Genomic DNA, 27,994 nt, shown 5'->3' with positions numbered 1-27,994 from the left:
CTTGTTTTTTTGAAGCAGGGTCTTATGTAGCCCAGGCTGGCCAAATTTACTCTGGAGTCTGAGGATGCCCTTGAACTCCTGACCTTGCCCTCAGCTTCGGAGTACAGACATGCACCTTCATGCCTGGTTTGCTTATCTAGATATTTATTTTTGTGACTGTCTTGCTATGTCGTCCTGGGTAGTCTCAGACTCACCATTCACCTGCCTCAGGCTCCTGAGTGCCAGGCCTACAGGCATCGAGCCCTTTGCTTCTTTTGAAGCAAAAACTCCCTCAGGAAACCCTGCTGAGGAATGGCCAGACTGAGGCCTGTAGACCTGAACCTCAGAGCTATTTCTCCTGGAGGTGATTTGGGGTCTCCAGGTGTGGAAGGTCCCCCCCTGCCTCTGCCTCTCTGGACCAGAATTTCTAGAGGGCTCGGAGTTCCTGGCCTGGAAAGGTGGGAGGTATTGCAGGCAGAGACCGGGGCTCAGGGGACCCACAGAATTGTTATCTTGGCTCTTCCCTACAGCATCCCTCACAAACTCAGCGCCCCCACAGTTTCACCCTCTGGCATTCTTGCCAGTGCTGCAGAAATGGCTGACTCTGACCTGACTCCCTGTGTGTGGGGCCCTGGGTGATGCCCTCCCATACTGCACAAGAAAGGCTCAGTTCTGGTCCTTCAGGCTCAAACCATCCTTGCCTCCAGGTGAGGAGTGGCCTCAGCAGCAAACCGGACCTGGGCCATGGGCCTCCTGATCCCTGGACATGTTCCTCGGTGCCCTGGTGGCATTGGCCCGGACAGAGATGTGGTCCCAGCCTCCCTATAATCAGAAGGGCACGTCACATGACTTATGTATCCTACCAGAGGCTCCCCACAAACCCCACGAATGCACAGAACAGTCCCAGATTGCCACTGCACTCACACCAATGCCATAGTCCCAGCCCTGTCCCTTGGGCTCCCGAGGCTGGACACCCATGCGACGACACACTGTTCCCCGGCTCAGGCCATGGCTCCCCTGGACTTTGTTGGCAATCACCCAGACCTGGAACAGACTTCTGTTGGGGCTCCTGGCCCAGCATGCACAGGGGCGGCTAGATACAGAAGGGAGAGACCAGAGAGGGGATCCCGCTTCCCACCGCCAAGAGGCCGGATCTCCTCCACTCACCTGGTCCAGTGGCCCCACGGACACTTTGCGCACATTGTTGGACACGTGCTCCCAGCTGGAGCCCTGCGGGTAGCTGGGGGTGATCCCTGCTCGGTACCACAGGTTCCCTGGGGAGGGAAGCAGCCAAGGTCATCAAGTCCTTTTGGCCCATCTTGGAATACTGTGGGGTCAATCCCCAGCCCCCCTCCAATCCTTCACACCCAAGGGGCTACACTGGCCGTGTCTGCATTGTAGGCTTCATAAACACCCCATTGTGTCTTTTGGGGATCACAGCCCTAGCCTTTCTGCTGAGGCAGAGGTTGAAGACAAAGAATGTCTTAAGCAAATAAAGGGAGAACCAGATCTGGAGGCAAAACCCTGGACTCCAAGACTGGCTTCCGTTGTTACTGTATTTTTTTTTTTTTTTCTCGGAGCTGGGGACTGAACCCAGGGCCTTGCGTTTGCTAGGCAAGCGCTCTACCACTGAGCTAAATCCCCAACCCCTACTGTTTTATTTTTAGTTGGGATTTTTTTGTTTTGTTTTTCAGTCTCAGGCAAACCAGCCCAGGCTGGTTTTGAACTCTTGATCCGGTTGTCTCTGTTGCCCCAGGACTGAGACTGCAGGTGTGAATGCCGCACCACACCCAGTCCATGCAGCGCTGGGGACTGAGCTCAGGACTCTGTGTGTCTGAGGTAGGAACTCTACCAACTGAGCTGGGTGTTTTCTCTGGGTTTTCCGAGACGGGGTCTCACTGTGTAGCTCAGGCCAGCCTCGCACGTGACCCTTTCTGATTAGCTCTCCCAGTACAGGATTATAAGACGTGTCGCGCCGTCCCTGTCTTCAAGTTTTGAGCCGGTCTCATGTGTTCCAGGCTTGCCTTGAACTCACTAACCAGGATGGCCTGAATGTCTGATCGTCCCACCTCTGTCTTCCAAGCGCGGGGCTTACAGACCTGTGCCCCATGGCTCCAAGCCTTTCCTACCCATCTCATTAAAACCTCAGGACGGTCCTGAGAGGAGTGGGCCAGGACCCTGTCTGAAGTGACACAGGGGTCAGAGATGGCCAGTGGACAGCCCTGTGCTGCCTATGGGACCCGGTGTTCCACACCCAGGTGGAACCTCCTAGATGATACTGGAGAGCAGTGGTTCTCACCCTTCCTGCTGCTGTAACCCTTTAGTTGTGGAAACCCCCCAAATATAAAATTCCTGTTGCTACTTCATAGCCGTAATTTTGCTGTTATAAAGCATGTAATTATCTGGGATTTCCAATGGTCTTAGGTGACACCGAAGACGTCACCTGACCCACAGACTGAGAGCCACCGTCCTACAGGCATCTGGGCCTGGGTGGCACAAATTGAGTAAGGTTCACTCTGGGCTGATGCTTCCGGTGTCATGTGGGGGTCCTAGGGGCCTTGCTGCTCTGTCTTAGTCCGGGCCCTGGGTAGCTTCTGAGGGTCAAGGCTTGAGATGAGCTCCAGGGTCCTGTGTCCATGGTGAAGGATGCAGTAGGGTGACCCTAACAACTAAAGTTCCTGGGCCCGAGGGAAACAACGCAGAAAGGTCTGGACGCTTCTAAAGGATGCTCTGAGAAGGGGTGACTGACATCCCAGCCTACTTGTGGCCTATTCACGATCCAACTGGATGTTCAAGGGACCCTCTCCTCCCCTCTGACCATGCGGACACTCAAATAAATAACTTGCCGTTTTCATCCAAGGCATAAACTGATGTCTGGCCCACAGACACCTGTGTGAGCTTCTGCTTGGGAGGAGATGGGATGTGGTACCAGCAGTCACCTGTGATGGGAAAGCAGACTCAGGAGGTTACTGGGAGACCCCTCACCGGTGAGCCCAGGCCTGTCTCGTGCTTGGAAGCTCTGAGCCTTCAACACCAGCTGAACGAATGTGTGGCTGAAGCCCAGAGTATGAGCTGAGAATCCTGTAAGGCCACCTCAGGCTCTGCCATCCCCCCAGTATCCCAGGTTTGCCCAGGGTCCGAGTCCATCCTGGGTTAAGCTCACTGCATCCATGTGGCATGAAGGTGCCCAGCCTGGCACATGGGTAGGAGATGGACTCAGTGCCCGCCCTCCAATTCCCTGCAAAACCCAGCAAAGAACAGACCCAGCATAGCTCACATCCCGAGTCCTCCCCAGGGGTGATGTCCCAGGCTGTCCCTGTGTGAATGAGTTAGCTTCTGGGGTAGGAGCCTAACTCACACCCCGGACTGGTCCAGAAGATGCCCTCTGAACTCTGAGTAAGAGATATGGCCACCATCTTAACAGAAAGCCCCTTCCCATATTCTACCAGAGTGAGGGGTGGGAGTGTAGGGGGGGGTATAGGTGTCACTCACCAGCTGGCTGGGAAGGAGACACAGAGCCCCGGTAGAATGCAGAGCCATCCCTGGCCACAGCCCACACCTGATAGCAGGCTCCGATAGAGACAGAGGCAAAGGGCTGGTCAGTGCCCACGTGCAGCCAGGAGGAGCCCTGAAGAAGGATGGGTGAGGGAGACTGCTGAGGGGCCGAGGGGACCATCTGGCCTCTCTCCTCTGAGGCTGAGACACAAAGTAGGTATAAGCCTGCCCGAGAAGTGGAGGGCATCCAGGGCCTAGGCTGGTCTGACATAGCCCTAACTACAATGTGACCATGGCCTACTGTGGACTCAGGCTCAAAGATAACACCGTGTGTTCTTCATCAAGGGCACTCAGGACCCCCCCCCCATGTCACTTCCTGAGCCCTAGGGAGATGGCAGCCCTCTGTGCCAATCTCGTCCTTGGCACTGCCTGCCTCATTTGGGTTACATATGATGTTCCATCACCCCGGAGACCCATTCTGGGCAGGGGAAACCTGGGGAAATCTGGGGAAACCTGAGGCCAGGTGCCTCTCAAGGAAGACTCCTGATGTCCTGGAGATCCTAAAAACAGGGACAATCCCCAGAGGGCTGGTGCTCACCGCGGGGTTGAGTTCAGACACGCCCAGGCGGCACAGGACGTCCCCCTTGTCACTGACGGCCCACAGTGCGATATTGTGTCCTCTCCCATTAGCATCTGCACTCTCGGGGATGATGGACACATCGCTGAGGGCGATGGGGGCCACCTCCAGCCACGGCCCGCTGGTCACCAGCTTGCATTTTCTGTTCGGGGGAAACAGCGCGGGCCCAGGATCCAGATGTGACAGGGAGCCCCGGGACGGCTCACCACGGCTGCTGACCCAGCTCAGCTCAGCGTGTGGAAGCTGAGCCCCTGACAGGGCCGGGGTGGACAGCAGCCTCCTGGACTTGGGGGAGGGGCAGGGCACCCGGTGCAGGGGAATGATGGATCCCTATCTGTCTGCTGCCCTTCCCCCAGCTCACCCTCCAGCCTGTGGGCAGAGTCCAGCCAGTGACATTTTTCTTATTTGTTCTTCGGAACAAACTTCAGAAAGCAGAGTGCAGGGAGCCCGCAGGCATTTCCTGGGCTGACATTTACTTTGACTCTGGTTTCTCCCTCCCTGCTTCTTTCCTGGGGACTTAAGTCAGAGGCCAGCAGCTCTGGCTCAAGAGAGAACGGTGTCCTCTTCCCTGGGCAGAGAGGAAGGATGGGGCCTGACCCCGCCACTCTGAGGGTCTGTCTCTCACCTGGCCCAGCACCTTCTCCTGACAAAATCCTTCATGGTTTTGTACCCGTGGTAAGAGCTGCCAGAGGGAAAAATGGTGCAAATCAAGTTCATTTTATGGAGCGTTCTAGAAAGTGACGCTGCATACATTTTTCTCAACTCTGACTCAGGAGCAGAGGGACAGATATGTCTGTGTACAGTTCTCCTAGCTGCCCCAGTGTCAGGGGCAGGTGCGGAAATGTAGCCCTCAGGGGCCCCAGGGCCTGTCCCCTCCCCAGCCACTGTCAGAGTATGCGGGGGAGATGGGAGTCTTCAGTCTGATTGAGGGCTAGAGAGTCTGTCTGAGAGGCCTCGCTGCTACCTCAGGGGATAGCCTGGGCTCTCACCCTCATCTGCTCGGGAGGCATCCAGATGGGGCCTGGGTTAGGTTCTCCTGGTTCCTTTGCCTTCTGATTGGACCTCTGCACTGTGCAGGGCCTGAACCAGCCTCGTGGGCTCTCAGTGTCACACTACGAAGAGCTCAACTTTCTGACCTGCCATCCGCTTGTGTTTGAATGTGTCTCTGTGCACACGTGTGTGTGTGTGTGTGTGTGTGTGTGTGCGCGCGGGCACGCAAGCGTGTGTTCGGAGGACAGCGCATAGCTTTGCCTGTCATTCCTCAGGCTCTCTCTTTTGAGACAGGGCAGGCTGGCTAGGGAGCCCCAGGGGTCCTCCTGCCTCTATGTCCCCAGAGCTGGGATTACAGGGGTATGAGTAGGTTACAGGGACCAAACCCAGGCCCCATGTTTGCAAGGCAAGCCCTTTGCCAGCCAAGCCACCTACCAGGCCTAACGTCCCACCTGCTTCACCTGTACCACTTGCTGCAGCCTCCCTGACTTCCCAGGATGCCCTCTGCCTCACTGCAAAGGAGGCCTGCTGCCCCTTCAGCAGGAATATTCTCCGTCCTGTTGCCCCACCCATTGCCTGGCGTGCACAGCTTGGGCCCTACCCTCCTTCACCCCGCTCCCCCATACACCAGGGGGTTCCATCCCTGCATGAATCTCTTAGGCCTTGTCGGAACCTTCAGACCTGGTAAAGCCTACCACAGCTAGGGGATAGGCAGAGCTCCCCAGGGACCCTCCCACTCCAACCCTGAGGCAGCTCAGGTAACAGCATTGGGGCAGGTTCTGCTAGTCAGCGAACGGAACCAGCCCCCGGAGGCTCGGGGCATGGGGAGATGCTCACGCAGGGAAATCACTGGCGTACTGCCATCCTTCCTGATCGGTGCCTCCGAGGACACTGAAGTCCACATACCAGTCAGAAACCTGGGGAAGAGTGACTCAGTGTGACTGGGGGAGCCTCTCTCCCCGCAAATCCACAGACCAGTAGAAACCTGGGGGGTAGGACCCTACACACACAGGGAGGCAGGACTCACCCAAGTCCACTGCAGGGATGGGGGCTTTGTGCCGGCCTTGGTGCATTCTTGTAGCCCCGTGACATCACTCCACATGTACCGGTCAGTGGGCAGACCCCTGTAGGACAATAGATCTAGCTTGGTGACAGAGGACTTAGAATATACCCTGGCCTGACACTCCTGGCAATAGGCTCACACCCCGTGGCTGGGGACATGGCAGAAATACATGAACAAGCCATCTCCAGACCCACCAGGGACGATGGACAAAACCAGAATTCCCCTCAGAGTAGGGAGACCAACTGGAGTCACGCTGTGTCACCACAGTGACGGGGCCATAGCAACCAACGCATCTACTGAGGCCATGGCTCGCCGGGTGGTCTTCGAGTCAGCTCTCTTTCCTTTATGCCTTAATGGCTGCTGCCTCAACCCCTAGGATGCTGCAGCCCCTCGCCCTGAGACCTTAGTTGGAAATGACGTTAATCTTTTGTTTTGTTTTGAGATAGAGTTTCTTTGTATAGCCCTGGCCAACTTGAACAGATAAGGAGATACCTAAGAGATTGCCAAACTGTCCTTTTGAGCATTCCTAGAATTTATTTAGGCCACGAAGACTCTAACATAATCTACCGATGGATTCAAGGGCTGAGCTGACCACTGGGAGGGGTCACTGAGGGAGGGGGGCTTGGTAGGAGGATGGAGGTCGCAGGAAATGTGTTGTCCTGGTTATATCTTGCTCTGGACTCCTCCCACTGACTCTCTGCTTCCTGGAGCCACCCTTCCACCATGACACCCCACCTCCGCACAGACCCAGAAACGATGCAGCCAGCAGGGACAGTGACTTCTAAATGGGCTCAGGCAGTGAAACACTTGACTTGAAGGCATGAGGGATTGAGTTGGTGCCCCCATATCCATGTACAGAAAAGGCTGGGCAGTGGAACACACTCGTAACCCCAGCTCCCTGGGACTCCAAACTCCAGTGTCCACATAGCAGGTTTCCGGAGACACATTGGTGTCCCACTGTTTACAAGCTGCCTGTGTGGGCTTCCGTGTGACCAATCACTAAGCAGAGTGACTTGGGAGTTGTGACTGCTGGCTGATAAGATTTCTCAAAAGGGTTTTTGATTATGTTGTTTTGTGAGAGAGAAGCTTTCACTTTATGGTCCTGAAACAGACTAGGCAGTCCAAGCTGGCTCGAACTTACAGAGATCCTCCTGCTTCAGCTTCCCGGAAGGGCAGAAGCCACTCATGGTACCCAGCTTAAAAGGTCTGGGGAGGGGAGACTGATTTTAAATTTTTAATAAAGTGTATTCCCAGCCGGGCAATGGTGGCATATCCCTTTAATCCCAGCTCTTGGGAGGCAGAGGCAGGTGGATCTCTGAGGCCAGCCTGGTCTACAGAGTAAGCTCCAGGATAGCCAAGGCTACATAGAGAAATCTTGTCTCCAACAAACAAGTTCACTTTCAATTGAGCGTGTGTATGAGGGGATTGTGTGGGGTGGGGGTGGAGTTGTGTGGGGGTTGGGGGGGTTGTAAGGGGTTTATGGGGGTGTGGGGTGTGTGTGTATGGAAGGGTTGTGTGAGGTGTTGTGGGGAACGTGTATGAACATATGTGGGTGTGGATGCCTGTGGATTCCAGAGGAGGGAGTTGGGTCCCCTGAAGGTGAAATGACAGGCAGTTGTCTGTGGGTGCTGGGAACCGAACTCAGGTCCCCTGCAAGCCTTCTTAGCTGCTGTGTTCTCTCTTCAACCCTTAGATTAATAGTAATAATAATAATAATAATAATAATAATAATAATAGTTATGTATGTGTGTGTGTATATATGTGAGAATATGCCATGTGCAGTGCCTGCAAAGGCCAGAAGAGGGCATCAGATCCCCAGAGCTGGCATCAGAGGGAGTCAGGTTAGCAGCAGATATGGCAAACGGACTCAGGTCTTCGGCAAGAGCAATTTTGCACTCTCGACCACTCAGCGATCTTTTTGTGGAGATAGGATCTTATGACAAAGTTTAAAAAGAAAGGGAAGAGTCTGGAGAGAGAGCGCAGTCGATAAAATGCTTGTCTTACAAGCGTGAGGACTCAGTTTCAATCCACAGAACCCAAGTGAAAGAGCTGGGCCAGGCTGAGAGACGGCTCAGTGACTAAGCTTGGATTGCTCTCCTGAGGACCTGAGTTTGGCTCCCGGTATCCATGAGAGGAGGCTCGCAGCTGCCCGCAACTCCTGCTCCAGGGATCTAACACTCCTCTGGCCTCACGGACATCGGCATGCGTGCACACACGCACACACACACATACATACACACACACACACACACACACACACACACACACACACACACACACACACACCACACAGAAGCAATCCAGTTACTCCAGGCTGGAGGCCTGACACCAGCTCCAGGCTATGCTGAACACTGCCATGAGCTCGTGGCCTGGGCCATCCAGCACCCTCACCGAACATCCAGGCCACGCACCTGCTGGTATAGCCCGTGACAGGGTTCCAACGCTGGTTCTCATAGATGTAGACGCTCTTCACGTCCGACTGTGTATAAATGTTGCTGGTGCTGCTGGCCAGGCCTAGGCGTGGGGGGACAAGAGGCTGCTGGCACCCAGGCCACGTTAACGTGGATGCTGCCAAGGGCTTGGCCCAACAGAAAACACATCCAGAGGGCAGATCAGAGCCAGGGCAGCTGAGATGGGTTATCTCCTCTCAGAGGGGCCGGCCTCGCTTAGCTTTCTCTCTCTTCTGTGTTCCTTAGTTCCTCTGGGACTGCATGACTTCTGCTCCCTGAGTGCCGGTAGCAAAGGCAGGTGACACAGCCGTCCGTCCTCCATTCTTACTGAGGCCTCGTCTTTACCCTGCTGCCTTCTGTCTCCCACCCAGCAGGTGCCTGCCCGGCTGACCTTATTAGCAAAGCTACCTTGGCCCACACGTATAACCGCTGACAGTCTGAGAGTCCTCAGAGGCAGAACAGAGACGGGAACTGATTCCTGCCTCAAGGTCTGGGAAGCTCTTGGCCTGTAAGACTGTGGGCTCCTGTGGTCTTAGGGGACCACAGTTCTCCAGGGTCAGCTGCGTCCCCGCCGTGAGGTACTGTATTGGGACTGTGACACAGGACAGTCTATCCTGAAGTCGGCTTTGTCTCTACTTTCTACCCTGAACTTGGGGAATCCCTATGGTTGGGGATGATTTGCTCTCCCTAAAGACTCTGGGATTTGGCATGATTGGAGCTCTAGAGCTACAGGATGCGCCCCGTGGCTTCATCTATGAGATGAGGTGCTGACGGCGCCCTGACAGCTGCTGTTCCAGAACCTTCCAGAGTTCCTCTGTTCTGCTGGGAGGATCCCAGAGGGCGTTCCGGAGGCGAGGCCTATTCTCTGGGTTCTGAGCCCTGTGGATTGGCCTGAGCCAGTCTTCTGTGGAGGCTGGCAGCGGTGAAGGTCACCTGTCAGCCAGCTAAGTCCAGTGCTGGGACAGCACCTGAGGCGCTGGGAAGGGTAGCCAGATGGGGATTAAGGGGGGGTTATGCCCAGAAGGTTTGGGGAGTTAATCTGGCCAGCCTCAGGTGCTCAGAGCCATCCTCACCTTGGAAGCAGCCTCCGCCATAGCCGCCTGTGTACACCCATGCTGTGTGATCATAGCCGATGCCCCATACCACGCCTCGGCTGTTGGCTTCTATGATCCGCAGGTGGCCTCCCATCTGTCGCCAGAACCTGCAGGGATGAGAAAAGGCCCCTCAGCCCTGGTGTCTAACCTGTCACCCATCCTGGAGTTAGACCTCACTTGGTCAAATTCTGTAAGTCTGATCTCCAAGCCGGTAGAACAGACAGTCGACTGGGCTCCTGTTGGAGTCAACTAGTTCTGGAGAGCACGTGAAGTGGTACACACGAGGCAGGATGTCCCTAAGAGCTTGTTCCCCTCACCCCTGGGCCACACTGACCGTGGGGCAGGACAGCAGTCTAATCCACAATGCTCCCCTCTCAGAGCTGGGAAGTGGAGTCGGGGTTGGTCACGGTGTGCTAGGTGCAGCCGGGCTTAAATGTCAAGGCATGCAGCAGGGAATGTGCCATTTAATCCTCTGCGCGAAGGACAGCGTAGCCAGCTGGCTCCCAAGGCACCCCAGGGAAGCTACCCAGGGACAGCCACCTCCTGAGCAGGGGACTAGCTTGGTTTTCTGTAGGCTCTGCCTCTGTCACCAGCAGGTGAGAATGTGCATGGCTACCCATGGGACACTTCCGTCTAGGATTCTGGGCTGGACCAGGGCTTCCCTGGGTGTCCTCGCCCATCCTCTTCCTCCTCGGAGCTCCCACCTTCCCTTTAGAACTTCTTGTATCATGCCTCACGGATCCTAGGCTGTGCTCAAACCCACTCAGTCTCTGGGGTACTGGGGGGATGAACCCATCGTTCGGCAAACACTCTTAACAATGAACCTACTCAGCCTCCCCTCGCCCCATGCATCCCCACACTCCCATGAGCTTGTCGCTACTCCACTCCGGAGACTTCCGCCCTTAAGACACACTCCAAGCTCCTCCCTCTCCTCTCTGCTTCCAGGGCCCCCACACTGCAGAACTGGAAGGGGCTGAGCCCCTAGGTTCAGATCTGGTGAAGGAGATGTGGTTTCCCTGATCCGGCCCTCAGAGCCGCTTAGGGGTGGGACTAGAGCCCATTCTGCCACACTCCAAGTACTCCAGGCCACTCCAAAGCTGCTTGGTGGGCACCACTGATCTCCAAGCCCAGCCTTGAACAGGCCCAGTGAGTTTCAGGGTCCTGAAAAGCATCTAACCACCTTTCTGGCTAGTCAGTGAGACGCTGTGATGATGTGTGGGTTCAGGTCGTGCTAGGGGAGCCTCTGGGGTCTGGGCTGGTGGGGGACGGGGCACCAGGTCCACTTAGGGCACAGCAGCCCACTCACATCTGGTCGCAGGGTAGCAGGTGCTCATGGGCTTCCAGGTCTGGGCTGGGCTCACTCACAAAGATGTCACCCTTGCAAGTGACAGACCAGATGGCCTGCAGGGACGGGCGTCCGTGGACCTTCCGGCTCTCGCAGCAGGACAGGCTGAGCAGGGTAAGCTGGCATGGGTACACAGCTGGTCACTGCTGGGCACACGGAGAAGGCCCGGTGGTCTCTTCTCACTAAGCCCTCGAGGGCCCGGTCACTCACCCAGTCATTCATGTCTTGCTCGGTGGCGGCGGCCAGGCGTACGGGCCACCTCTGTCTCGTCCTCTCGGGGGTGTAGAGGGCAAAGGAGTGCTTGGCTTCATTAAGCACGGGGACCAGCACGGTCACCTCATTCAGGAACACGTGTAGGTACTGTTTGGACAGGGGTACACAGTGTGGCTGTCATCCTGGGCGAGGTACCCTCAGCCAGATCTCCTCCCTGGGCCTCACGATCCAAGTGTTAGCGCTGAAGCTATACACGGTGAACAAACGCTTCGGGGCTGAAGATGGGGCTCAGTTCAGAGGGTGCTTGCCTAGCACACGCAAAGCCCTGAGTTCAATCCCCAGCCCCAGGCATGGGGGTGCATGAGAGCCTGTTTCCTACCTCCCCTTCCTAGAAGTAAAAAACGCTCTTGGGAGTTGACTGCCCAGCACATAACAACAAGTGAGACTAGGATCCATCTCTCCAACCTCTAGCCTCCCCTCAAACACTAAAGTCTGGCCAAGAGTGATTCAAACATGTGACCCCCATCCAAGGCCAGCCTGGTCTACAGGGTGAGTTCCAGGACAGCCAGGGCTACACAGAGAAACCCTGTCTTACAAAACAAAACAAACAAACAAACACCAAACCCCTCAAAACCAAAACTCTCATCAGCCAACCAACCCAACAGCAAACAAAACTGTGACCCGGCACCTGGCCACTGATGTAGGAAGGTGAGAGTTCAAGGCCATCCCGGGCTACATGGTGAGTTCCAAACCAGTTAGTGAACTTAGTGAGGCTCCGTCTCAAAATAAAAAGGACCAGGAAAACGTGCAGTGGTATTTGGATTTAAAAACAAAAAAAGGAAGCTACTCTCAGAGGGGCATGGTCTGGCAAGTCCACGGCAGGCGTCCACACTGGGCTTTGCTGATGACAACAAGCCGGCCTACTCTGTGCGCCTCTCTCTGGGGAGCCGTCCCGATGACCCTCTGCCCCTGACAAGCGCCTCCCACCCTGTACCTTCTTTTCCTCATGGACCACATAATAGATGAAGAGGATGCTGTCTCGAGCCCCGTCATGCCCTGTGAACTGCTCCAGGGCCACGCGGACGTCCACCCACTTGTGGGGCTTCCAGTCGCACCACCACTGCAGGGCCCCCGTCTTCACCCACACTGACTGTGGCACGGACAACCGAGGACAATCAAGGACAGAGGGGAAAGGTCACAGGCAGCTCCTTCCCAGAGCCCAAGGGCTATTCCAGCCCTTGGTTTTTCCCCCTGCTCTGTGCTCCACGCATTAATAATGTCAGTGCCGCAACGGGACACTAGGGGGCGCCAGAGATGTGGCTGTATTCCTAATTTCTCGGCGTGTACACATCATTAGCCCATGTTCTGGATAGGGAAACTGAGGCTCAAGGAAGGGGGTCACACCTGGCCCAAAGTCAGAGTGGGAGTCAAAGCTGGCTCTCAAAGTCTTGGGCTGCCTGAGTGCACAGGCCTACTTTGGACACAGGATAGAAGCTTATGGGCCAGCCTAGGCTAAGATTTCTAAAGAAAACCAATCTAGGGCTCTGTTTAATTTCTCTTTCCCTGGATTGACTGTGGCATCCAAGGGCAGGTCTCTACCTCTGAGAGTATGAGGTATGCCGAGCAGGGTGGCCCTTGGGGAGGGCAGTGACTTTGTACCAGTCCATCCTGGCTCACTTCACCAAAATATCGGAACTGCCTGTTTAGGTTCCTAGAAGATGCCCACCTCAGTTAACCCGGTCTAGAAACCCCTTCGCTGAGTCTAAACCCTGTCAGGTTGACCGTCAAGATAGGCTATCACAGGGATGGAGGTGTGGGGACATACAGTAGACAGTAGGCATGGTTCGCCTTTCCCTTCTGCGTCCACCTCCCTTTGAGGAGTCCTGAGGGTGGGGCAGGGGTTGGGGGTCCCAAGAAAAGTCCTTCAGAAGAGAAGAGTGAGCTACCAGTTTGATTCCTTTTCCTTGGATCTGCCCTGGGGTCTGGAAGCCCTGCTGAGCGTGTCGGGCCAGCGTTTGCTTATGTCCCCACCACAGGGCTGCCATACCACAGAGCGATCACGGGCAGGAACCAGCTAAAAATGGTGAGTGCCTGTGACCCCAGCACTCGGGAGGCGGAAGCAGCTGGATGACCGGTGTGAGGCTAACCTGGGCTAGGAGTGTAGGGGCGCAGTAAGACCCTATCCCCAAAGAAAACACTGCAAACAGGCAAACAAGCGGCCTACCTGCTCTACAGCCTGTTCATAGTGTCTGAAGCTCTCCAGCTCTCGCTTGGTCCTCTCTGTGAGCTGCTGGAAGATCTGTTTCCTCCAGGCAGCGGTCTGGGCGGGTGTGATGGACAGGGACAACGTCTGCACTGAGGGGGATAGGCCTGCAAGAGGACAGAGCCTTAGGCCAGGGGCTATCCTGCCTGCAGCTGGACAAGAGGCTGGTGTGGCTCCCCACTCCACGATCCCTGTGATGGCCTGTCTTGACGGTCAACTTGACGGGGTCTAGACCCAGGAAAGGAGTTTCTAGATTGGATTAACTGAGATGGGCAGCCCTGTGCCATGGGTTGGGGCCCCAGGCAGAATTAGGAGGACGTGAGCTGTACAGCGTTCACCTCAGCTTGACTGTGGTCATGGTGTAAGCCCCTCCCCCATGACGGACTGAACTGGTGAACTTCAAGCCAGCGTGAGCCCTCCATCCTAAACGCTTCTCGGCAGGTATTTTGTCCTAGCAGCGAGCGAGCCAGGAATTGTAACAATCTCCAAATCAGCCCGCCCTTAATTATTTTCTTTCCTTCCTTTCTCTTTGTGTCTGTGCGGACGGTGGGAAATCTCTTCTCAACCATTTCGTGTCTCCATCTTCTTCTTTAGACAAGATCTCTTGCTAAACCCATAAGCTAGACATTTTAGCTGCCTGGCCAGTGAGTCCCCAGCACTGGGGTTAAAGATAGATATACACTGTCATACCCCACTTCTATGTGGGTTCTGGGGATCTGAACTCAGGTCCTCATGTTTGCACACCAAGTGCTTTTCCCATGGAGACAGCTCCCCGGCACTAATCTACCTGCTCTTGCTAGAAAGTTCCAACCTACAAACTGTTCTGTGAACCTTCCTCCCTCGAGCCAAGGACTGGTCCAAGGTCTTAGTTAAGGTTGTAGGGCACCACAGAGCCTCCAGGCTGCTCTCTTCAGCCTCACCTCCACACCACGCACCCAGAAATGGCCACGGGGACATTCTGGATACACCAGCGCCATGAGTTCCCTTACCTGACTGGACAGTGAACCACTTGAGAGCAGAGCCCGCTTCTACCGCACATCCGCCTCCAGACACCCAGGCCCACAGAGGATGGTCATCTGCCCCATAGGGCTCTTCCATGCCCATCGGGAACAGCCCTAGGGAGGAGAGGCCCGAAGTCTCAGGAAAGCCGGCAGCTGGCTGGTTAGACGCCTTCTTAGGCTCCTTTAGGTCAATGTTGGTCCAGGGCAGCTCAGCTGGAGTGGGTGCTGGGCCATGGCACTCATCAGGGCCAGAGGTCTCGGGAGCCTTTGCTTGGCCCTCAGCCAGGCAGGCATTCTCCACGGGGTCCTCAGTGTTCCTGCTGCTCTCGTGGCCCTTGGACGAGCTCCCTTTTAGGTTCCTGGAATTATCCAAAGATTCTTTGGGGAGAGGCCGTTCGGGGCCCTGTCTCTCGACTTCCGAGGAGGCATCGGTGTCACTGGGTGCAGATTCTGTACCACTGCCCCTCACCTCCTCGCCGAAGAAGCAGCCAGCACTGGGGACAAAACAAGACAAACTCTCACTTCCTCGTGGAAGATGTGTTTGGCCACTGTGACGGTGTGAACTCGGGCATGTCACAAGCTCACTGGGCTCTTGTCTACTGTTCCTGTACAACACGCATGGGCTCTGCTTCCCAGGGGGCTGAAAGACCCCTTCACATCCCAAACCGAAGGGCGGGGATATGTATTGTCATTTTTAGATGGGCTGGGGGTGTAGCTCAATTGGTAAAGCGGTTGCCTGAAATGGGAGAAGCCCAGAGTCTGGCTCTCGGCACCCCATAAAACTGGCTGTGGTGGTGCCCACCTGTCTTCTCAGTGTGGAAGTAGAGGCAAAAGTTCAAGGCCATCCTCCCGTACAAAGACAGGCTCTATTCCACAGGGCTTGGGACTCACCCTGTAGCCCAGGCTACCCTTGAACTTACAGGCATCCTAAGTGCCAGGACTATAGGTCTCATGTATCCCAGAGTCTCAAACTCATTATATAACCATGGATGACCTTAAACTCCTGATCCTCCTGCCCCCATCTTCCCAATGCCGGGATTACAGGTGTATGCCGCCACGCGCAGTCATGTGGGGCTGAGGATGGACCCCAGAACTTGGTGCTGGAACTTCTTTGGTCAGAGGTAAATCCCTCAGTGCATGAACCAACGAACAGGCTGCCTTCATTATGCCGTCTTGACTTCCCTAAATGATGACTACAGCCTCCAAGATGAAATAAATCCTTCCTCCCCCAAACTGCTTCTGGTGAGAGTGTTTTTAATCAAAGCAATGGAGATAATGGTGTCTACGGAATGCCTAGCTACGGGGTCTTTTTCTTTCCTTTTTCACTTTTGTTGGGACAAAGGCTCGTGATGCAGGTCAAGCTGGTCTGGAACCCACGGTCCTCTGGGGAAGACTAGTTTTTCTGCAGGTCACTGGCAGGCATCCCGTGGGGCCACGCACAGTCGGTCCCACCTAAGTCCTCCAGGCCCTGCTGCCTTGTGTCACCTGAGGAGACTGGAGGAGCTGCCAGAGTGGGACCGGTCACTTTCTCGGCCCACGACGATGGCCTTCCATGTCTTCCCACTGAGCTCGCTGGGAGTGACACCCTGCCGGAAGTATACGGCTCGGTCCTCACAGCTGATACCCCAGACCTAGGACAGACGGGGAGCTACTCAGAGGCAGGCGGGCACACGCTTGGACTCCTACCCCTTCCATGGGTGCCGGACAAGAGCAGAGGGTCCGAGAGCACTCAACAGGGCTATAGGACAGGGATGCAAACGCAGGCACGAGTCTCCTCATCGTGACACGGGAACTTGCTCGAGAGTGTGCATCAGGGCCCAGCTGACTGCTGGGGGACTGTGGGGGACTGTAGAGACCCAAGGCAGGGGAAGGCAGCTCCCCTCCCCCAGACAACAGAGGTCAGAGAAGTAGTTTGTTCCCCCTAGAACTGGAGTTACAGGCAGTTGTGAGCAACACGGCGCTGGGACCCGACCTTGGGTCCACTAGGACAGCCGCCATGGATCTTAACTGCTGAGCCATCTCTCCAAACCCAAACCTCATTATGCTTTGGAAAGAGTCCACACTGTCAAACTGTACAGATGTCATGAGAAGAACACGGAATCTCAGAGTCAAAGGGAAATCCCTCCCTCCCCTACCCCCTACAACTATTTTCAATGCTGCCGTCCTGTATTTAGAATGCATTCCCCACCCTTCTTCACGGCAGACAGCCCTGGAGGGTCCTGAGTGAAGTAATTGAGCCAAGTAGAGGCTCCTGGATTCTGGAATGCTAGCCCCAGTGCACTCCGCAGGGTCCTCACTGTTTCCATCTGCCGGCCCTGCCGGGGAAGAAGGGACGGCGGCACGGCGGGTGGACGAGTTGCATCACCAGTCCCGTGAACCATCTACCTGGTCATTCAGCCCCACGTTCACCATGGTCATCTCTCCGACCATCTCGATCCAGCTGGTGCCACAGGGGTTGTGAGAGTTGACGCCCCTCCGGAACCACACCTGGAAGATCAGAAAGAAGCAAGCGTCCCTGGAGACTGCTGGAGACAGCGGTGCGTGCGTGCGCGCGTGGCGTGCGTTGCGTGCGTGCGCGTCTACCTTGTTTTTCGTGACAGGGTCGCTCACTAGCCTAGACCCTGTGTGGATGGCTGGCCTGCAACCTCTACAGAAGCGTCGATTCCCAGCTCCCCTACCCTGGGGCTACACGCACACACCAGAACGCCCCGCGCTTTCACATTGGTTCTGGGGCTGGAAGTCAGGTCCTCGGGATCATAAGACAAAAGTGTTTTACCAATGGAGCCATCTCCCAGTCTGAGGAAGACCTTTTCATTGTATTTTTACTTATATATTGTTGGGAGTTTTTTTTTTGGGGGGGTATTGAGGGGACCATTTGCCATAGCTTGCATGAGGAAGTCCGAAGACAACCCGTGGGCGTCGGATTTTTTTCCTTCTACCATGTGTGTCCGAGGCACTGAACTCAGGTTGTCTGATTGTTACTGGCAGGCAACTCTGCCCATTGCATCATCTCACTGGCTCGGTGTAGAAAACCCTTTTCAGGTACTGGGTTGATGGGATGGACCCTAGACATGGTTAGAACGAACTCCTGATGTACAAGGCTCTAGATTCCTTCCCCACCGCCCCCGCCCCGCCCCAGCACCACACCAGACGGGGAGATGACAAAGTCAGGCGGATTTCACAGAAGCATATAAAAATGGGTTCACCTGGCTGAACCCGCCTCTGATAGGATACACACGACAAAGGAAAGCAGCGTTTACTTGGCTGAGGTTACTGGCGTATTGCCTTCTAGATGTCTGCAATGTCTGGCCTACAGAATTACGTGATTGTTGAGCATTTTGGTCCAGGGCTGTGAGGGAACATCCTACCCTCCGGGATGATTTCAGCAGGGCTGGGGATGTGGTTCAGCGGCTACAGGAGTTACTTGGCATGCATGAAGCCCAAGGTTTGGTCCCCCGCACTTCCTCAACCAGGCACGATGGCATCCGTCTGTAATCTGACCAGGAGGGTCAGAAGTTTAAGACCAGGCTCTGCCACATACTGAGGTAAGGACACCATCTCAGTAAGAAAGAGAAACTCACAGGACTTATACTAACGGGGTTTCGACGGCCGTTGCAAGGGCGCCCACTACCCGCCCCAGCTCCAGCCCCCGGCTCTTACTTTGCGGTCCTTTGTGATGGCCCACACCACACTGACTCCCGCAGAGACGTGCATGATGCCGTTTTCAGACCCAGGAGGCTCCACTATGGACCAGGAATTTCCTGCCAGTCCCCAAAGAAAACCAGGAGGCCTCATCAGCCAAGAGTCTGGAGAGCAAGCACCCCGTTTCCCATTATGGGGCTGGCTACCTTTGGGGTTGTTCCTGCAGATTCCTTCTCTGACCAGAGCCTGCCCCTCCCAGAGGGTGGCCCATATAAGGTCGTGGGGCCCACAGCTGATCTGGACCACTTCCCCTGGGGTATCCACAAGAGACCAGGAGGAACCTTCTGGATTGGGGTGGCTAACGTTCTCTCGGTACCACACCTGGAAGGAGAATAGGAAGCACGGTGTTTGCGTCAGCAAATCTGGCTCCCTGACACATTCACGTGCCTTTGCTACATAAACAAGTAGACTCCCATGTCAGTACGAGGCACTCAGCCGCCCTCAGGGCGTCCATGAAACCTGTGCCCCCTAGTGGTAAGGTGCTCCCAGGACAGAGGTCAACAAGGGAAGGCAGGGCCTTGATGGTTTATGGAGGGGAAACCCAATGTCTAAATGTCCGCTTCTTTTGCTCTGTAGCCTGAATAGTTTCAACTTAACAATAGAATTCCTCTTTCTCCACATCTTTGCCATCTGTTGTCCATTATCTTCCTGATGACAGCCGTTCTGACTCTGGTGAGATGGAATCCTAAAAGTAGTCTTGTGTATGTGCATGTGTACATTGCGTGTACACAATCATGTTTGTGCGTGACCACGCCTACGTACGGCCTACAGAACAGAGTTTGCGGCGGGAACTGACAGTGCCTACCTATGCAACTGATTCATTTCAGGTAGAGGAGGTTAGGGAAAGACGGTTCCAGGGAGCCATCTTCAAACCATGGGCCTGGACTTCTCTGGTCTTGCCAACCTTCCCTCATGGTGGGCCCTGCAGGACCTGCCTGCCAACTAGGGATAAGCCTTTTCTTTCTGTTTTTCGGTTTTTTTTTTTTCAGAGCTGAGGACCGAACCCAGGGCCTTGCGCTTGCTAGGCAAGCGCTCTACCACTGAGCTAAATCCCCAGCCCCAAGCCTTTTCTTTCTGGAGCCACCTCTTGTGGATCACAGCAGTGGTGCTGGGAGATGCTGGCTCACGGCTGATACTCGGGGAGCACAAAGGCAACCCCGTGGCCCCTCCCCTCCCGGGCATCCAGGTGACTCAGGCCAGCACTCACATCCTGCTCAGATCCTTTCCACCACTCTCCAGCAAGGCTGAGAGGAAGTGACTGTGGTTAACCTAAAACTGAGTGAGCATGACCCCAGCCAAAGGTCGGCCAGCTAAAAATAACCCTGGACTGTTCCAAAATCAGTGGAGACTTGTGGTTAACGTGGTCAATGCAGGAATCACCGAGCAGTCGCAAGTAAGAGTTAAGACCCTGCGGAAGGCATCAGACCCCTGTACTTGGGACCGTCTTTATTCTGGCTGCCAACTAAGCTTGGCTTTTTAAACAAACCCTGTAGAAAAAGATTTCTCTCTAAATATGCATCTATCCATCATTTACCCATTTACATATCTACCAGCCAGCCATCTAGCCATTCACCCACCCACCCATCATCCACCCATCCATCCATCCACCCATCTACCCATCCAACCATCCACCCATCATCCACCCATCCATCCATCCATCTACCCACCCACCCATCCATCCACCCACCCCTCCAACCCATCCATCCCCCCATCCATCCCCCAACCATTCATCCACCCCCATCCATCCATCCACCCACCCACCCATCATCCACCCACCCATCCATCCATCCATCTACCCATCCAACCATCCATCCATCCTTCATCCACCCATCCATCCATCTTATCCATCCATCCATCCATCTATCCATCCATCCATCCACCTACCTGTTACCTACTCTCCCCAACACCCTACTCCTCCCCCCCTCCTTCATCCCACCCCTCCACCACCCATCCATCCATCCACCTGTCCCCCCACCCATCCTTCCACCCACCCACCTTCCGCCCCATCCACCCATCCACCCATCCAACCATCCACCCGTCCATCCATCCACCCATCATCCATCCATCCATCCACCCACCCACCCATCATCCACTCATCCATCCATCCACCTGTCCACCCATATCTTCCAGTCATCTATTCACATCTGCTTACCATACATCTATGTATCATCCATCCGTCCACATACCCACCACCATCCATCTAGATATACATCATCAATCTAACCACACATCAGCCAGCCAGCCACCCACACATCCACATTGCTCCTAGGAAACGGAAGAAGGAGCTGGCAGGCAGCTCAGAATCTGTCCAAAGAGACAACATTGATAGCATGCAAGCCTGAATGGGCTAGGAGGACAGACAAGTCCCAAGATTTCCAAGGCAGGTATTGTGGGGAGTCTGGTAACTTTCTGCCTGCCCAGGAAGTCCCAGGGACAGGAAGAAATTAGCTCTCTTCCTCCACCTTGGGGAGCCCCTCCACCCCTCCATCCTGTGCCTGGCCTCCTTCACCAAACGAAATCTTGGGCAAGGCAGTAGTGATGATGGTGGTGATGGTAGTGGCGGCGGCGGCGGTGGTGGTGGTGGTGGTGGTATGGACTTACCTTTCCCTGCAAGGATACAGCCCACACTGACAGGCGGCCCACAGGTTCCTCTGTGATCTCCCACCCTCCTACAGACAGATCATTGAAGGGGTCAGGGAGTTCCTTGGGGTCATCCTTTGAGGGGATCTGAAACAAAGGGGCGAGAAACAATGGCTGTCACTACCTGGTGCCCGTACCTGGGGCTGTCACCTCCCTCCCCTGCCTGCCCTTCCTCCCGTCCTTCCACCCTCAGCATGGCCCATGCTGCCTGACTTCAAGAAGGCAGCCACAGACGGCAGGCCTGTGTACCTAGCCATGGGTCCTCTCTGTTCTGTCCTCTCCATCAGACCCCAGACCTGAGCCACTGCTTTTGAGAAGGGTCATGGGGACAACACTAAGCAGGGGTGGGGAAGCCTAAGAAAGGACAAGTTCTGTGCTAACTTTGGCCCCTAAGTGGCCATCTCCCAAATGAGGGGACTTGTAGGACTGGCTACAAGGCTACAAAGCTCTATGACAGCAAACAAGTCAAAGGCCAGGTTCCAGGGTGTGTATGGTGTCCCCTTCTGCCCTGGGGGGATGAGGATGCCTGTCCTTGTGGTCCTCCTATCAAGGACCCCACGCCCCATCGAATGCCCCGCCCCACCTTATGCTTTGCCCCACTCCACGCTCCGCCCCCACGCCACGCCACACCCCCAGCCACATTTTTTGGCACAAAGACCTTGGCCCAGGTGTCCCGGGATTTGTATCTCCTATACCGGATCCACTTCCGCCTTCGCACGCATGAGTTCCATTTCTTGTCTCTAGTGTAGGTAGCAGGGAAGTCCATAGCGTATGTCCACCCCTAAAATACCAAGGCAGGAGTCTCATATGTCTTGGTAGGGAGGAGGCGGCATCTGAAGAGCTGGGAAGAAGGTAAGGGATGGAGGGAGGGAGGAGGGGGAAGGATGGTATTCAATCCCGCAGCGAGCAGAGGTTGGACACCAATGGGGAAGGTAGCACGGGACGACAAGCTGAGCCCGACAGGCAGCCACGGAGGGTACTGAGTTCACCTACCCCTTTCTCGGTGGGCTCCCCTCCAAAATTCTCATCCACGTACCAGTCTGACTCCCATTCCCAGTATGGCGAAGGCAATGCTACGCCATCCAGCGGCCGATGCTGGAGCCCACTCACGTCACTCCACGACCAGCGGTCACTTGGCAGGAGCTTCTCACAGAAGCCTCCCATGGGGTTCCAACGCTGAGGCCAGGGGACACAGAGATGGTCTTAGGAGTGACCAGATGGGGGCGGACCCAAGAGGACAAAACCCCGCCGGGCCTCTGTGGGATGCAGGTCCTAGGATCATACTCTTCAGGAAAGGCCTCAAGGCCCCGCAGGGTGGGGCACCCACCCACCACCACAGTGCTTAGAGGACGCAGGACAGGTGCTACCCATCCTGGGCTTCTGAGAACCGCAAAACCCAACCCTCACATGCACCCAGGTCAAAGGCACAACCAGGACGTCATCTGCAAAGACCCTGGATACTAGAAAACTTGGGTTTGTTTGCTTGTCTGTCTGTCTGAGTGTTGAAGTTTGAATCCAGAGCTTTCATGCATGCCAGGCAAGTACTCTACCAACTGAGCTAAATCCCCGGTCTCTTCTTCCCCTTCCCCACCTGCTTTTGAGGGAGAGTCTAGCTACACGGTCCATATCGGCCTTGAACTCATGATTCTCTTGTCTTGCCACAGCTGGGATTGCGGGAGTGTGCTACCATTCCCAGGGCAACTTAGATCTTAACTGATGAAGTGGATTATGGGATGTGGGGGAGACCAGAACACCAATTCACCCCTCAGCTCATTGTAACTAATACTGCTGACCACCCCCACAATTACACACACACACACACACACACACACACACACACACACACACACACACACACACACACACAGCACTACCTGATTCTCATAGGCCTCCTCTCTGTGACGGATGGGCACGTCGCTGGAGCACACGTATAAGTAGACCTGGTTGTCGCAGGCGATGCCCCAGCAGCACTGAGTGGCCGCACTGACCCGCTTGAACTCCAACTGGACATCCTTGCACAGCTCCCAGTACTGACCGGCCGTTGAGAGTGTATACACTCTCCCGAAGAGGTCCACTGCCCACAGCATGGAGGTGGGCATGGCCGCAGCACTGTGGGAAAGTCAAGAGATAAGAGAAAAGGTATCAGCGTCATAGCCCCTGGACCAGGGACATGAGGACCCAGTGGGGTGGCCATAATCGAGACACACATGACAAAATGAGGTCCCAAGCAAGCAGTCAACATAGCAACCAGAAGCAATGTGTACCTTCCAGTTTAAGCTTCTTTTTGCCTCTTCTTCATTCTCATTATGGGGGTGCTTTGACTGTTTTCAGACAAGGTCCCGTGTACCCCAGGCTGGTCTCAGATTTTCTATGCAGCTAGGGTGATCTTGACTTCTGATTCTCCTGACCACATTCCCCAAGAGCGGAGATTGTGGATGTGTGTCACCACGGTGTATGTGATGCTGCTTAGCATTGCAAGACATGCTGGGTTCTATGCCCAGCATCCTACAGACTAGGTGTGGTAGCTCATACTCATAATGCCACACTCAGGAGGCAGAGTTGAAAACCCACCTAGGCTACATGGAAGCCTGTCTCAGTCTAGCCTGAGAATTGGAGCTACTAGGAAAATAGGTAAATTTCTTTTGGGACCCCAAGGCTGTGCCAGGGAGCTCTACTCTTGCCGTCTGCAGTAGGCACGGGGGCGTTACAGAAGGCACCGACAGTGTGAGGAGGACTGGAGATGGAACAGATCTGAAAACAGGGCCATCTGCCTCAGGCAGAACCAGCCGATTCTGGATTCTTGGAACCCATCTGCCTCAGGCAGAATCAACCGATTCTCGGAGCTCAGGGTGTCTGATAGAAACAAAGGAGGGCTCAGCCAGGGGAAGTCAGGGCCAAGTTTTAGAAAACGTTCATGACCTGAAGCAGAGAAAGACTCCAAGAGGGAGACTGGCCACCAGAACGATGGTGCAATTTTAGGGGTTGATGGGGTGTTCCCTCAGAACCTCTTCAACTGCAGGGTCTCTCTCTCTCTCTCTCTCTCTCTCTCTCTCTCTCTCTCTCACACACACACACACACACACACACACACACACACACACACACACACACACACAGAGTCTTGGGGGAGGGAAGTAGGAATCAAGATACTAGTTTTCGGGCTGGAGAGATGGCTCAGTGGTTAAGAGCACTGACTGCTCTTCCAGAGGTCCTGAGTTCAAATCCCAGCAACCACATGGTGGCTCACAACCATCTGTGATGGGATCTGATGCCCTCTTCTAGTGTGTCTGAGCAGCTACAGTGTACTTACAAGACAAGATTATAAATATAATAAACATTTTAAAAAAAAAGATACTAGTTTTCTGGGATCATCTGGAAAGTAGCTCTGTCTAGAGACCTTAGCTGGAGCCCAGTGGCCCTTGCTTCCTCTGGGCCAGGCCTGGAGGCCCCTCTACTCCATTCGCAGTGACTAAGAGTATTAGAGTTGCCAGATAAACTCCACAGCACCAGAGTTTGGGGCCTGGCCCCAGCACTTCTTTTCTTCATTGTTTTGTATGGTTTTTGGTCTCATTCCCAGACAGCTCAAGATGGCCTCAGACTCACTGTGTAGCAAAGGACGGTCTTGAACTCCTAACTCTACCTCCCGAGCGATGGGCTTACAGGCGGTGCCTCTAACCTCGCCAAAGCCAGCTATCCTCTCTGCCTCGATTGTGTGGGATAATGTGACCATCAGAGAGGAAGGGTGACCTATCTCCTAAGAGCTGAGTGAGGTGACACAGACCCAGGACTTACTGAACACCGTGCGGCATCCAGAATGGTCTCAGTGACTGACCCTGATTTCACTTAACTGCTCGAGACACAGCCATTAATCCCGCTTCTCAGGATCTGTTTATATTTGAGTCAAGGTCTCACGGTAGAGTCCCGGCTGGCCTGGACTCCATAGTCTTTCTGCCTCATCCTCCCTGGTGCTGGGATTACAGATTGTCTACTCTCTCACAAGACTCCTATCTCTTGAGAAGAAAAATCGAGCCAGAGGTGGGTAACGTAGCTTAGTAGGTAAAGGCCATTTGCCACTCAAAACTGGCCTACTTGAGTTCAACCTCCAAAAACCACATATGGCAGAATCGGAGAACGGACTCTACGAAGTTGTCCTCTGACTACTAACATGCGCACACACGAACACGAACCATTAATAAATAAAAAGTAATTTTTAAAAAAGAAAACGATCCGGGTGGCGGTGGTGGAGCACACCTTTTAATCCCAGCACACGGGAGGCAGAGGCAGGTGGATCTCTGAATTCAAGGCCAGCCTGGTCTACTGAGTGCGTTCCAGGACAGCCAGGGCTACACAAACAAACAAATAAATAACGTTAGGTTTTAAACCTAAGACAAAGGGCTGAGGTGACTATTTAAGATATGGAAGCAGCACTGGCTGCCAGGTTCTCCCAGAATCCTTCAGTCCCTCCGTATTACAGGGTCCTCTTGGCTGGCAGATCCCACCCTCTACCCAAACTTTCCGAGATAATCCACCCATTTTGCTTGCCCGGCCTCTGTGTACCTTCGGGCTTCCTGGCTGCTAAACCCAGTTGCTCTGGTTCCTCCCTCCCTCCCCTCATGGCTCAGGGTCCTGTCCACTCGGGGCTCTCCCAGGTGTCTCTGGCCATGTTCCCTCACATATCTATAATAAACCTTCTCCATCATACCTAGGACACGTCGCACTTCTTTTTATGTCTTATCTATATTCGTCACGTGCCTGTAGCTACAGCCAGGAAGGGGCAAATACAGGGAGAGGGATTGAAGGCCAGCGGAGACTACAAAGTAAGACTCTGTCTCAATGTCTCCACCAAAACAAGTCACAGTTCAATGTAAGAACAATCAATTAAGTCACCCTGTGCCTGAAGGCTGAGCTCAGAAGGTAAACATGTATTTGAAACACTTTCCTTCCGACAGATGACTAAGCAGTCATTTTCTCTCAGACATAATTGAACCTTTGGGGCAGTTAGTGGAGAGGACTCTGCAGAGATAGGGTGGGGCAGGGACTGTGTTTATAAACTCCCTTCCAGATGGGACTCAGGCACCGGTCACACCTGAGGTAAAGGCCATACAGGCTAAACAGCCTTGGCCAACCACAGCTTCTTTCTGCCTCCACGGGATGTCCCCTGACTTGTCACACGCCACTTCCTGTGAGATCACCACGCAACCTCGCTTGGGTCACTGGGTCACAGGACTCTTGAAGTGGATGTGTGGAGGTCTTGTGATTCAGGAATATCTTTGTTTCACGGAAGTGAAGGGACAGAGGGAACATATCCTCTGGCAGCAATTTCTGCTTGACCACGAAGCGCTAAAAACAAATGTTAATGGGGCCGGTCCTTCAATCACTCACCACCACAAAAGCTGTTCTGGGTCAGTTTATTCACAGAGTCTTTCAGAGACCAAAAAACACAGCCCAATATAGGGGCACGTGCCTGAAATCTCAGCGCCTGTAAGGTTAAAGCAGGACAGCTCCAAGTGCGGACAAGACTGGCCTACATATACACAGTAAACCCTTGTCTCAAACAAAACAAAACAAAACAAATAACAACAGTAAGCCCTTGACTCAAAAAAAAGAAACAAAACAAAAAACCAAAACAAAACCACCACCACCAACAACAACAACAACAATAATAAAAAAAAAAAATACACACAAAGAAGTCTAGGAAGATGACTTAGTTGGTAAGGTGCTTATCTTATAAGAAGGAGGACCTGAGTTTAACCCATATTCTTAAAATAAAAGCATGTGTATGTTTGGGGGTGGGGGGCATGGCCAGCTAAATACATGGCTGATCCGGTAAAGACACTCGCTGTCCAGCTGAACAATCTAAGTTTGAACCCCGGGTCAAACTTGATGGAAGGAGAGCACCCACTCCAGCAAGCTGTCTTCTGAGCTATCCCATGGGAGCGCGTGCGCATGCACACACACACACACACACACACACACACACACACACACACACACACACACACTCTAACTGTAAAAATGTGAGCCTCAAGGGCATTTGCTTACAATCCTAGAGCTAAAGATCCCTGGTGTTTCCGGTTGGTTAGCCTAGCCTAATCAGTGAACCCCAGGCTAGAGAGAAATCCCATCTTTAAAAAACCGAGGTAGACAGTACAGATTGACCTCTGGCTTCCACACCCACTTGTGCACCTGCACACACAAAAAAATTAAAAAAAAAAAAAAAAAAAAGCCCGGGGAAAGTAGTGGACAGTAGATGCCCTTAAGGCCACAACGCAGCACAAGGAAGCCTCAAAACGCTTACTTCTCCAGAATCTGTCTTCGGGCTGCCTCTTGCAAGGCTTCTGGTTCTTCTGTTACACCCTCACTCCTGTCTGATGTGCGCTGGCTATTAAAGTTGTTTCCTGGCTGCCAAGCTCAGGGACCACTCCAAAGCCATATCAGGGTTAAAAGAGGAGACAGGAAATAGCAGAGCTTGTATGGGAGTGGGGGCCCTTCCTGGAGAGTAAATAGCGGGCAGGAAGCGACCTGGCTTTGATCCAGTTCCTGCACTTGGGCGACAGGTGGGTCCCCTGCACTGCCACCAGGAGCATATGTGGAGCTGTAGGGCCCTGACCATCTGCCTACACTAATCCTAAAGCAAGCAGATTTGCTCCCAACGTCAAGGGAGAAGGCTACAGACAGGCCCCTGGACGCTCCATTTCTCTAAATCATGCAGGCTCGGCGATCGGCTTCTTCAAATCTCTGCGGTCCTAAGACTGCAGTGGGGGCGTGCTATGAAGCAGGTCCACAGGCCGGCGTTTAGGGGTTCCAAGGCAGGGGCTGGCCTGGTACCCTGCAGGTGTGCAGCAGAGAACACAGGTACAGTCCCTCTCCCTCTCTTGATCGTCCCAGTTAAGCAGCCAATGGAGGAGAGGGATCGGGAAACTGGGGGCACCTTTGCTCTGCGCCACCCCAATCTCCCCGATTAGAGTCCCCATAGCCCTGTCACCGCTGATGCGGGGACACCGCGCCGCACTTACCTGGGCCCACGCCCGGCGGGGCGGGTTCCCAGCAGAGGCTTCTGAACTCCAAGGCTTTAGCTACAGTCGGGTCCTCCCCCGGCCTCAGGCGAGAGGGCGGGCCGGA

The 27,994-nt window shown here is 54.4% G+C and overlaps 1 protein-coding gene across 1 annotated transcript; it reads right to left on the bottom strand.

Annotated features, from left to right (window-relative positions):
• Nucleotides 1-4: 4 nt before the first annotated feature.
• Nucleotides 5-27,994, bottom strand: Tecpr1 (tectonin beta-propeller repeat containing 1). The gene is made up of 25 exons (XM_032886482.1): nt 27,889-27,994; nt 22,747-22,981; nt 21,866-22,048; nt 21,531-21,653; nt 20,834-20,959; nt 18,379-18,553; nt 18,191-18,291; nt 16,916-17,017; nt 16,016-16,161; nt 14,519-15,024; nt 13,491-13,636; nt 12,261-12,416; nt 11,264-11,413; nt 11,015-11,172; nt 9,688-9,815; nt 8,576-8,678; nt 6,129-6,225; nt 5,939-6,018; nt 4,737-4,793; nt 4,073-4,253; nt 3,472-3,607; nt 2,826-2,918; nt 1,147-1,253; nt 904-1,023; nt 5-801 (listed from the first exon to the last, which is right to left on the bottom strand). The coding sequence occupies exons 2-25, from the start codon at nt 22,969-22,971 to the stop codon at nt 700-702; spliced, it is 3,501 nt and encodes a 1,166-aa protein (XP_032742373.1). The 5' UTR covers nt 22,972-22,981; nt 27,889-27,994; the 3' UTR covers nt 5-699.

Source organism: Rattus rattus, chromosome 16 (genome assembly GCF_011064425.1).
Source record: "Rattus rattus isolate New Zealand chromosome 16, Rrattus_CSIRO_v1, whole genome shotgun sequence".
Taxonomy (NCBI): Eukaryota; Metazoa; Chordata; class Mammalia; order Rodentia; family Muridae; genus Rattus; species Rattus rattus.
The sequence above is the reverse complement of the archived record's forward strand: the minus strand, read 5'-3'. Positions and strand labels throughout refer to the sequence as shown.